The sequence below is a fragment of the Mandrillus leucophaeus genome, unplaced genomic scaffold (assembly GCF_000951045.1).
Source record: "Mandrillus leucophaeus isolate KB7577 unplaced genomic scaffold, Mleu.le_1.0 Scaffold83, whole genome shotgun sequence".
In the NCBI taxonomy this organism is placed as follows: Eukaryota; Metazoa; Chordata; class Mammalia; order Primates; family Cercopithecidae; genus Mandrillus; species Mandrillus leucophaeus.
In genome coordinates, this window is record NW_012109030.1 from 4,390,861 (window position 1) to 4,403,421 (window position 12,561).

A 12,561-nucleotide genomic window follows, 5' to 3' on the forward strand; every position below is an offset into this window, starting at 1 on the left:
CTCTCCTCTCCGCTCACCTCTCAACTCTCCTCTCCGCTCACCTCTCCGCTCACCTCTCAGCTCTCCTCTCAGCACAGACTTCTGCAGTTACTGCAGTTTTCTGTGTTCCATCCTTTAAGTTGTTGTTGGGTTTTTGTTTGTTTGTTTGTTTTTTGAGATGGAGTCTCACCCTGTCGCCCAGGCTGGAGTGCAGTGGTGCAACCTCGGCTCACTGCAACCTCCACCTCCCGGGTTCAAGTGATTCTCCTGCCTCAGCCTCCCGAGTAGCTGGAACTACAGGCGCGCTCTGCCATGCCCAGCTAATTTTTCTATTTTTAGTAGAGGTGGGCTTTCACTGTGTTGGCCAGGCTTGTCTCAAACTCCGGATCTCAGGTGATGCGCCCATCTCAGTCTCCCAAAGTGCTGGGATTACAGGTATGAGCCACTGTGCCCGGCCCCGTGTTCCATCCTTTAAAATGTGCCACAGTGAGCTAAGCCATGAGCTTACTTCCTCTGAGGACAGACCTGCTTCTGGCCTCCTGCCCTGTTCCTTTCAGCACTGTTTCTTCCTCCTCAGTACCCCCACGTCCTGATTTTTTGTGTATTTGTTTCATTTTGTTTTGCCTATGGGAGACATGTTTCTGCACACGGCAGGGGCGGCCCACTGTCAGAACCGCTCACACCTGCCACCTTCCTCCCCCATCACCACCTGCAGCTTAGGGTGCTGGTTGTCAAAATGAAAATACAAAGTTACGGAAAACTCAGGTTGTATTTTCAGCCATGTACTTTTCATAGGCAAAAGTTCTGGAACTCTGAAACTGAGGTCATGACAAAGCAGATTTGCCCTCGGAAGGTTCCAGAATCCTTATGACACCTGCCTGTTCCTAATGGTAGCACTGTATCCTAGCATTCTATCTACAAAGTGGAGGCAGGACCTTTGACAGGAGACACATCCGTTCTCCTGTGATGTGTCAGTTAGCGTGGAGAAGCAAGCTGGCTTGGACTCGAGAGCCAGGATGGGTGTCTGCCCCATGTGTTCTGGCTATGACTGCTCTTTTCAGGGAACCTGGGGTCGGGGGAGGCGGCCACCAACCTGTGTCAGCGAAGGCTCTGCACAGCCCTCAATGCAGGTGCGCCTGGCCTGATGGGGAGGGCTGTGAGTGGAAACCACACAGAAAAGATACCTCCTTTTGCTTGAATTGTGGTGTTAACTAGCCGGGAATGTATGTGTCTGGTTGCTGAAATTAATGCCACATTTGCCTGTGGGCTTATCTTTCAGGATTCCTCTGGGACCTCTTCCAGACACACCCTGTTCCATAGCCTCTTGAGAGAGTAGTAAATTTTGCTGACTCTGCATTATTTAAATTTCACTTGGTCATTCATTCTCATAAAATCTGGAATATGATTTATTGTTTATATATTGTAAATTTCACAGGGGTTTGAAGTAGAAATAGTTTTTTCTCAAATTAGAATATTTCTCCTCTCAAGCATATGCCAACAACACATAGCAATATTGTAAATTTGGAAATCTGTGTTATTTCTGTGTTTACCCATGTTCAGTTAGACAGAATTAATATATTCTGTAATGTTTTTAGTATCATTTTAAAAAACTAAAGATATTTACTTCAAAATAGTGAACAGTAAATTCAAAATAACCTTCCTTATTTAGTAACATAACACATGTATTAATAAGCTATATATCTAACTTGAAAGCACAAAATGGCTAGGTTATTGTGCAGTTACCAGTTCTACAGCGAAACTTCGCTTATATGATCCTAAGTGCATTAAAACATCATTATATTGAATGTGCTGTATTTATTTGTAGGAGCTGTATTTTTCTTAACAGATGCTGTCTGTTAGCCTTTTCTTTTTCTTAGTTTAAATTTCAAGCATTTATTAGAGTAACTGCATGAATGTTTACACGCACATACCCTGGCCTAAGAATTTTTTTTTTTTTTTTTTTTTTGAGACAGGGTCTGCCTCTGTCACCCAGGCTGAAGTGCAGTGGCATGATCTCGGCTCACTGCAACCTCTGCCTCCAGGGCTCAAGCAATCCTTCTGTCTCAGCCTCCAAGTAGCTGGGACCGCAGGCACACACCACCACGCTGGGCTAACTTTTGTCCTTTTTGTAGAGACGGGGTTTCTCCATATTGGCCAGGCTGGTCACAAACTCCTGAGCTCAAGTGATCTGCCCATCTCAGCCTCCCAAAGTGCTGGAATCACACATGTGAGCCACCATGCCTAGCAGTGGCCTAAGATTTTATTTTATCTTCTGGGTTTGAGGAAAAAAAATCCTTTTCTCTTCATCTTCAGGAAGATATTGGCTGATGCACAGTTTAAGAAGATAATGTGTTTGAAATAGCTCCTAATAGATATCATTATCCTTTGATATTATTATTGATAGAAAAGATTTTCTTTCTTTTTTTTTTTTTTTTTGAGATGGAGTTTTGCTCTTGTTGCCCAGGCTGGAGTGCAGTGGCGCGATCTCACCTCACCACAACCTTCTCCCCGCAGGGTGAGCTGGGTTCTCCTGGCTCAGCCTCCTGAGTAGCTGAGATTACAGGCCTGCACCACCATGCCCGGCTAATTTTGCATTTTTAGTAGAGACAGGGTTTCTCCATGTTGGTCAGGCTGGTCTCGAACTCCCTACCTCTGGTGATCTACCCGCCTCGGCCTCCCAAAGTGCTGGGATTACAGGCATGAGCCACCGCGCCCGGCCGAAAATATTTTCTATCTGTACAATATTATAGACATCTTTAAGTAATATTTATTAAGTCCTCCCAGTGCAATATAGAAGTTCTTTAATTTAAAAAAAAATTCCTGAGTTGGGAGAAAAATCTTTAAAAAAAGAAGTCAGTGTAGGTGAGGTGGGATTTCACAGTTGCCTGTGACCTCTCACACGTAGTTATGCTGCAGGGGAGGTGGCAGTGCGTTTGGCGTTGGAGGGAGGGCGGGGTGGGGAGGCTGCACTTCCGCCCTTCCAGTGCTGGTACCGCCAGTGACCTCGAGTGGCAGGGACCCCTCGGTCATCACCAGGTTGATGTGATGGGAATCAGGGTGCCAGAAAGACAGAGCCCCCTTGCTCGCCGTGCTGCCACACTCAGCGCCTCTCTCTCTCCTCGGCCATCCTCTCTGAAGGTGATGTCTCCAGCGGCAGCAGCGTGTCATCCTGGAGGACATTGTGTCAGTAGTGAAGCCCTGCATCCCTGCCAGTCCAGGCTTGCTTCCTTGTCCTCGCCCCGCCTGCTGAAGCTGACAAGACAGCAGAGCGCGTTAGTGACCTGCCCGTTCCTCACGGGTGGCTGTGGCACATCAGAGTAGAGGGGTTCCGCTGTCCAGTTCTATCCCTGACCTTCTGTCTCAGCCTGTTTCCTCATCACCTTCTCACTCAGAAAATGCTTCCAAAGAGGGAATGTGATGTTTGTTCCTGATGACACACTCTCAAGAAACTTCTTTTATCATAGGAGACTTGCAGAGATTAAAATGAGAGGCACCAGGAATATGGTGGGTTTTTTCAGACCGTAGTCAGTTTTCCTGCCTTTGCATTTTACAGATTAAGTGTATAGAATCAGTCATCTTATTTCCAAAGAAGGGTTGTTTTTTCTTTCTCTTGTTTTTGGTTAGTGAACTGTTTTTCTTTTTCACTAATTTAGAGTGCTAACTTTGGCCCTGTTTCCATTAGGAGATGAAAGCATGGAAATAAAAAAGCAAATTACAGGGATGAGAAGATTGCTGAACGACAGCACTGGGCGGATCTATCAGCGAGTTGGCAAAGAAGGAGAGAAACTAAAAGAAGAGCCCCAGGACCTGGATTTAGTCTGGCCTCCGCGTTTGAACTCCTCTGCTGAGGCCCCACAGAGCCTCCACCCGTCTTCACGTGGTGTGTGGAATGAGCTACCGCCCCAGAGTGGACAGTTCTCAGGGCAGTATGGCACCCGTTCTAGAACCTTCCAAAGCCAGCCCCACCCTGCTGCAAGCTCCAATGGTATGGTTGTCAACAAACATTCAGAAGGCTCTCATGGGGGTTTGTACCGTTGTGTTTTATTTCTAAATATTCAGTGTGTTGAGTTCAATTTATTAAACCCTCCCATAATTACCTGCCTTTGCTGAGTTACTTTAAAAGACAGGGAGACACAAAGGAAAGAGTTGAAGACTATTAAAAAACAGAATTGAGAATTAGGAAAGACAGGGGGTTCTATATTATAAGTGAAGATTTCCTGGTAGAGATTTTAGCCCTTTAAGAAGTAAAAATGATCATTTTGTGCCCATATACAGATATTACTGTCACAAAAAAAACAAACATTAGGGCAGAAAGAGCTCCCCATTGTCTTTAAAAGAAGCTTCCTGGTCCTATGGTGTGTTACTAACATATCCTCTTGGTTACTCCTTCACCTTTCTCATTATCAGAAGAGTCCCAGATAAAGGCAGGGGCGGGGGAGGGTCAGTGATAATCCAGCATCCCACACCAGTACTGAACCCCGTGATCCATATTTTATAACGTGCTTCATTAGCAATGGAAAGTATTCCTTTAAAGTAAAATTTTCTCAATTTAAGTTTCCTAATTGTTAAGAAAAGAATCAAATGACAATTTTTTTTTTCAAAGCTTAAGGAAAAAAAACCTGATGCTTTTGTGGTCATATTAGTTTTCTATCCAGCCACATTGGATGCTATAATATTTGTTCTAAAACTATGTAGAGATGTGCAGATCTATGTTTTCACAAAGAGAACAAGAAAAAGGTAAGAAAGCATTTTCAGTTTCCTAAAAAAGTTAAGGATTTTTTTCCATTCATTTTCATTTCACAATATCGTTCAAGAAAAAGAGAACTGTTTTGACTTTTTTTAAAACCGCAATTTGCGGTTCAGAGGCATGAAAAGCCATCCTGAGACATTGATGAGACAGCGAAGGACCCCAGAGATGTATGGGTGTCTTGTCTTTCTTTCAATATTACATAAGCCAGTATCAAAGTTCCCACGCTGGCATGCATCCAGGTTAGAGGGACACAGCTCTTTAAAGACTCCTCCATAAAAGTAAAAAGTCAGTTCTCTTTAAAATTAGAAAATGATTTATAACAAGCTGAAAAGGTTTGGTTTTGTCCTCTAAAAATGATGAAGATGGTACTTAGAATAGTGACTAGAAATATTCTTTAAGACCTTCCTAACTCTACTACCATGGAAGAGACAATAAGAGAAATAAAATACCCTTAGGTACCCTTAGGTATGAATGAAGTTAATAAACCCCACATCAGTAAGTTTTGGGTAAACAGTGTTCAGTTTCCCAGTATACAGCAGGGACAGTGGATTTACTTTGAAAAGTATCAAGTTAGTAAAAGTTGCAAACATAAATTCCCCCATATCAGTTTGAGCATAGATATCGATTTTATGTTTTCTGTAGAAATATGGCTAGGCGTGGTGGCTTATGCCTGTAGTCCTAACATTTTGGGAGGCTGAGATGAGTGGATTGCTTGAGGCCAGGAGTTCAAGACCAGCCTGGCCAACATGGCGAAACCCCATCACTACTAGAAAATACAAAAATTAGCCGGGCGTGGCAGCGCATGCCTGTAGTCCCAGCTGCTTGGGAGGCTGAGGCATGAGAATCGCTTGAGCCTGGGAGGGGGAGGTTGCAGTGAGCCAGGATCATGCCACTGCACTCCAGCCTGCGCAATAGACTGAGAGCCTGTCTCAAAAAAAAAGAAATACATTACATATAACTGTGACTACTTTAGTATTTAATTGGGATTATTTACAATTTTAAAGTTGTAACATTACAATCTTGCTACAATTTTGAATGTAAATAATTGTACCACTACAATCACTAAGTTATCTTGAAGTATTTCATGGTTTTGCTCTGGTGAATTTTTCTACAGTATTCCCAAATAATGCCTATTACAGGATTTAAGGTATATAAAGTATAATAAAACATGTAATTGGAACAAATCCATGGAACTTACCTTGCTGGCCTGTGAGAAAATGTAAGCGCTGGAAGTCTCTAAACTGCTCCATTTTATGGTGGTCAGGTGAATAGGTGCTGGAGGGAACCCACTGTAAGAGCAGTGTCCACATGTCCCATTTTATTCTAAGGACAATGGAAGATACTTGCTTACCTATGAGAGAAACAGAATAAGATAGATTTACTAAGGAAAAGGCGTTAAATGTAAACAGTGCAAAAGAGGCTATGGCAAGGCAAAGATAAGACATGGGAATGGAGAAAAGAGGTAGAAAGATTTTCTTGATTAAGTTGAAGAAAAACCAGCCAGCCCACCAGTACCCTCAAACCCATCCAATTTGAATATATCCTCCCATCCCTGCTCCTCTGTGCTTCCCCACCCCAAACGCCACACCCAGAGAGTATTCTAAAACTTTTCATGGGTGCACAGTTCTTTGTTTTTGAAATAATGTGCTTAATATCAAAACTATTTTCAATAGAACTCATTTAATTTTTAATATGAACTCTTAAACACAGCTACCAAATTTTTTTTGCAAGGCTGTTCTCGGGGCTTGCTTTTTGTGTGAACTAGCGTGAGTGTGTTTCGAGTGAGTTTTTGAGGTATTGTTATTTGAGATGAACGGCTCTGACAACAGGGAGGCCTGCTGTGCCCACTCATTGTGTGCGTGTGTGCGTGCAGGCTCCCACACCGCGCCACAGCACGCACCTTACAGTATGGGAGCCTGGATAATTAGATAAAGTCAGACCCCCAGATTTAGCTTGTGATAATTAGTGGGTACGTTTTCCTTAGGCACAGCTTCATCATAATTGCACATGCTTCAAAATCCTGCCAAGATACTTTCTTTTTTCTCCCCACCCCTTTATGATTTTTTTTTTTTTTTTTTTTTTTGGTTTGTTTGGAGTAGTCATTCTTTTCTTTCATGCTCAGGAGAACTTCCAGTGGTGAATTCATCAGCTGGATCAAACTGCTGCACTTGTAACTGCCAGTCAACGTTGCAGGCCATTCTGCAAGAACTCAAGACCATGAGGAAATTAATGCAAATTCAAGCAGGTACAAGGATCAGGCCTCGGAATGAGTCCTTTGATTTTTAATGCATATCTGACATCTTCCATTGGAATGTTCATTGTGCTTTTATTAAAGCCTTCTTCTCACCTTGCTGTCTTGCTGTGCCTTTTCAAGTATCTGTTTTTTCAGCTTTCTCTACAATCCGTTTTTCCTTTAGCAAATCAAACATATTTTGTCTTGCAACTGATACAGCTCATATAATTATGTGTATGTACTCAATAGACTTCATTCCATGATCTCCTAGTATTTCGCAAATGTCAGTTAATTAAATTTGGGAACAATTGTGTATGGAGGAGCCCTGGAGGAAGCATGGGCTTCAGTGTTCAAGGACTAAGCAGATAAGAAATGTGGAGCCCCAGGCTGTGCTTTGTGGCTTTTCTCTCCTGTTCAGGATGCGGAAGCTCAGAGATCCTCCCGTTCTGTCGTCTTTGTTTATGTTACTCCTTTTTGTTTTCACTGCCGTCAGGCAAGTTGAGGGATGGAAGAGCGGTGGATTTATAATTTGGGATTGGACGCCAATTTCTGCTCTTGATGCTGTGTGGCGTGTCTGAGCTTCCTGTTTCTTGTCTGTAAATGGAGAATTCATGTCGAACTCACAGGACTGTTGTCAAAATAGAATGATGTAGTGGTTGTAAATGAACTTAATAAGGCATGGTACAAGCCTAAGCTGTTTCATTAGCGTGGCCTTTAAGTCCATGGAGCGTTCTATGGAAGTCTGGAAGTCTAGGTCTTCATTATAGCAGCTGTATTTTCTGATCTTCACAACTGAAGGAAAACAGAATTGTTTTTGTCACAGGTACAAGAAATAAATCATTGTATTAAGTTTTCCCTCTTGTCAAGGGACATCACCACTTGCTCTTAGCCATGTCGTGACTAGCTTTCCTGCCCTTTCCTCAGAATGGTAGTCCAGAAGGTCGTCACTCAGAGGCTGTTCAGGATGCCATTTAGTGAATTCTAGTATAATTTTAATATTCAGTGATGTGGTTTTGATATAAAAAGCTTAATACTTAGATTTATCAGTCACCCAAGATCACATTGAAGTAATGTGAGCTACTTTCTGAAAAAGAGCATCTTTTTAAGCACTGAATTTGGTTTTACCCTAAGGAAGCATTTTGCTCAGGTCAGTAAGCGTTGGACTCACCTTGTTCCACTATGATAATCTGTGTTCTTATTAACCTGGCAGAGGTTAACATCTCCTAAATAAGGAGCTCAGAAAGAAAGGTTACTTCATGATGTTCGGTTTCTTTTCTCCAAGGAGGAATTTGTTCGCACTTAAGAAAATATGCATATGAAATTGTAATGATTTGTTTTGTCACTTAAGCTCCTTACTACTGAAATGGCAAACTACAAATTGCAACCATTTAAATCCTTGACGGAAGCCTTTTTAGAATCTATTAAGTAAATGCCACTTTGTCGCTGTGTTTTCTTTTCTGAACCTTTGCAGATTAGGGAGGTAAACGATTCCAAAGCTGTAGGATGGCACAAAGGATAAACTGAATAAATTACTCTCCTTTAATTTTCTTAAACTTAAAAATTTGTGTCGTGGGTAGATTTACTTAAGGTTTAATGCCTGAAGACTTAGATTTAAATTACATTTAGAAAGTTTCACCTTTCTTTTAAGAAGACAAGGAATAAGACCTAGAGGTAAGATCTGTATGCCAGAGACTCGGGCTGTGTCTAGATTTGCAAAAGAAGAAAACCTCAGATAGTCCCCATGTTCCTTAAACCAAAACATTTTCATTTTTAATTTAGAATCATGACGCTCAGCGAGGCCTGGGGCCTAGGCCATCGTGATCATTCTTCGGGGTCCCTTTTATTCTGAGGGTACAGACCCAACCTTGAGGGGGAATGCAAATAGAGCAAAGAGAAGTTGCCAACTCTGGCTGCACAGCAGAATCACTGGAAGAGCTTTCAGACAATGCTGGTTCCCAGGCGGCATGTCTGGAAGTGTCAGTTCATTTAGTTTGGGGTGGGGCTGAGGCATTTCAGTTTTTTTGTTTATTTTTGTTTTTGTTTTAAGACGGAGTCTCGCTCTGTCGCCAGGCTGGAGTGCAGTGGCGCGATCTCGGCTCACTGCAACCTCCACCTCCCAGGTTCAAGTGATTCTCCTGCCTCAGCCTCTCGAGTAGCTGAGGCTACAGGTACCCACCACCACGCCCAGCTAATTTTTGTGTTTTTAGTAGAGACGGGGTTTCACCATGTTGGCCAGGATGGTCTCGATCTCTCGACCTCGTGATCCGCCCGCCTTGGCCTCCCAAAGTGCTGGGATTACAGGAGTAAGCCACCATGCCTGGCCCAGCATCTCAGTTTTTCTAAACTCGAGTGATTCTAATGTACAGCCAAGGTCGAGAGCCAGTGAGCTAGACTAATTACCGGTTTAAAAGCTTCTGTGCTCTTATGTAGTGCAATTAGTTTGCTTCTAATATTTATGAATTGCTTTTGAGTTTGGAGACAAAAATATCAGGATCAAAGTGTAAATATTCTTTATTTTCGGACTGATAAGAGGTAAGAGGAGGTGATCCATGTTTATGTGCCTTTAAAGACCTTTAGTTTACACTTGTCTTATAGGTTCATTCCTATTGAAAAGCAGAGACATCCTATGGTCATATTTAGGAAGCTATATTAATACTTGAGGATTTAAACAATGATTCCATATTTTCCAATGACACTTTCCAAGAGAGTATGTTTAAATGGCTAGCAGACATTACTTCTCAGAGTGCACCTGTGAGAACTATAATTTACCATCCTGGATTTCTTTAAGTATAGAATCAGGTTGGATACTTGGTTCCTGCACTGTGCTTTTCATCTTTGGAACTGTGTCTGGATTTCACTGACTTGCTTGACTTGTACAGAATGATATTATCGCTCCTTCAATTATGTGAAACCGAGGTCTAAAGAAGTGGCCTGGTCTGAGGCCATGTAGAAGGGTGCTCTGGAGGTGGCTGATGTGTGGAGAATATTTGTTTGGTGAGGAAGGATTCGCTGGTCCTAATTAAGTAACTAACAGGCTTTTCCCACATGCTTACTGGTCCCTATTGTAGAATCATCCCAGACTGCCACTTTTGATTAGTCTCTCCCAAATGATCATCGCTGTCTCATCTTTGTCAGTTCTGGCACCTGTAGATTATTAGAAATTGATCAGTCTAACCCCAAACAACAGTTGGAATAGTCCTGAAACAGGCTGACCAGGAAGCACAGCCATCTCCACCTAAATTCAAGTTCCGAAGTTCTCATTTGTTTAAAACCGTCCTATGATTTATGAAGCCATGCTCTCTGTTTTCTCACAGCTCACGATGCTTTCCCAGCATCGAACCCAACAGCAGTATGCTATCACGATTCACCTGCAGTAACGCTTTCTCCTGAGTATTGTTCTGCCTTTAGGACCTGAAAGTGCTTCAGAGCCTGTGTTTGGTAACCATTAGGTCCAGTGGGAGATTTATTTAGTGTGCTTCATCCTGGAGTTTTCCTCGTTTCGGTTTCAGTTGTAGATCACATGGATAGACCGGAGATAAGTTTTCCTCAGTCAGACACACGTGCCTGTACCATATTTTTGTTTATTATTCGCAGTTGGAACTCAAAACAGACAACAACCCCCAATTTCCCTTATATGCTCCCAGCGAACTGCTGTCTCACGAAAGAGAAATAAAAAGAAAAAAGTGCCCCCAAAGACTGTGGAACCTCTTACTGTGAAACAGAAGCCCAGTGGGTCAGAGATGGAGAAGAAGGCAGCGGTGACCTCTGAGGTATCTGCTCTCCAGGCAGCCGAGCACACCTCCCCGGAGGAGAGCCGCGTTCTAGGATTCGGCATTGTTCTGGAATCACCTTCCTCAGATGTAAGTTGCTATTTTCTGGCTGCTGACTCTAATGCTATGTAACTTTCAGGAATTTTATAGTATTTATAGATTTCCCTTTTGACAACTAGAGAAACTTGCAGAATATATGTGGGAAAGAAGAAAAGAAGAATGGTAATAATTTTCTTGTCTGGAGTTTTCTTTTCTGAAAATTTTATGCCTTATTTATTTAGACAGGTTTCCAGTCTTTGTCTCCAAAAGGAGGAGGGTGATGGCGTAAATAATCTGCTCACTAATTTCTTTTGCATTTTTAATTTTGCAGTAGCAGTTTTCAATTTCCTTAGTGTAGAGACCTAAAAGAATATAATTAAATCCTTTGTAGATGGGCGTAAATGAACAGAACCATACAGATAAGGTCATACCTTTCTGGAAACACAAACTAATAATAAAAAAGGAGCAGTCGTGCTAATTCTATTTTATAGATGCAAGCCACACTGCTAATTAGGTGGCAGCGCCATGCCATTTACTCCGTGTAATGATAGGTTAACGCTCTGCAAAGGTTTTTCTATTTTAATATCATAGCCAGAATGTTGCTGCAGTCCAGAATGTTGGATGACATCCGAGATAACCATCTGACTTGCTATTTTACATTCATAGGACCATAAACGAATTTGTTTAATTCTGCACTATATTTGCAATTGCGTTTCTGTTTACAATGCCTTTCTCTGAGTATGTTTGTGTTGTGAACCTTAACTTCTTGGGAGAGTTCTTAAACAAGAATGGGGGATCTGTTACTATCAGATTGCACAGGATGAGAATCCTGCTGCGAACTCCCGCAGGCCTGTATAGGACTAGAGGTTGGCCGTACCTTTTAAACTTTAAGTGGGAAACAAATTGCTTTTTTAAAAAGTGTTTAAACGTTTTTGAAAGAAATTGTGGGAAGACAGTTTGCTAGGGTATATCCACATTGGGTTTTTAACAAAGGGAAGGGACAAAAGTAATCATCTTGTGATTTTTTTAGATTGGAAAGTTATTGGAACTTTTACCCAATTCTCAATGTTAAAGGTTTTTTTTTTTTTTTTGAAATCTATAAACACTTGCTACAATTGTTAAGAAGTTCCTCTAGACTAAAAGTTTAATTTTAAAACATAATTTATGATGATGACATTCTATTCTGGACCAGTCAGCTCATGCAATGATATCATATTGCTATTGCAACTAGGGCCCTGAGTCAAACCCCAGGTAGATCACATATTCGGAAACAGAGGTAAATTATTCCTCAACACAAAGTACATTCAGTCCTTAAATTTTCTAAGCTATTTTTTGAGATAGAGTCTCACTCTGTCGCCCAGGCTGGAGTGTAGTGGCATGATCTCCGCTCACTGCAACCTCTGCCTCTCGGGTTCAAGCAGTTCTCGTACCTCAGCCTCTTGAGTAGCTGGGATTGCAGGCACTTGCCATCATGCCCGGCTAATGAGAACTCAGTTAGCTGTTGATTGTCTTGGAAGAGTAACATGCTTCTAAAGAAAAGTGAGGGCCGGGCGCGGTGGCTCACGCCTGTAATCCCAGCACTTTGGGAGGCCGAGGCAGGCGGATCCCAAGGTCAGGAGATTGAGACCATCCTGGTTAACACGGTGAAACCCTGTCTCTACTAAAAATACAAAAATTAGCCAGGTGTGGCGACGTGCACCTGTAGTCCCAGCTACTCGGGAGGCTGAGGCAGGAGAATGGCGTGAACCCGGGAGGCGGAGCTTGCAGTGAGCTGAGATCGTGCCACTGCA

General features: G+C 42.3%; 1 protein-coding gene across 1 annotated transcript in view; it reads left to right on the top strand.

Annotated features, from left to right (window-relative positions):
- The window catches only part of BEND7 (BEN domain containing 7), a 78,003-nt gene that overhangs the window by 24,711 nt on the left and 40,731 nt on the right, over nt 1-12,561 (top strand). The window contains exons 3-5 of the mRNA XM_011968136.1: nt 3,662-4,003; nt 6,852-6,974; nt 10,557-10,822. Coding sequence (XP_011823526.1) covers nt 3,673-4,003; nt 6,852-6,974; nt 10,557-10,822 — 720 coding nt within the window. The 5' untranslated portion in view covers nt 3,662-3,672. The remainder of the gene's footprint in view (nt 1-3,661; nt 4,004-6,851; nt 6,975-10,556; nt 10,823-12,561) is intronic.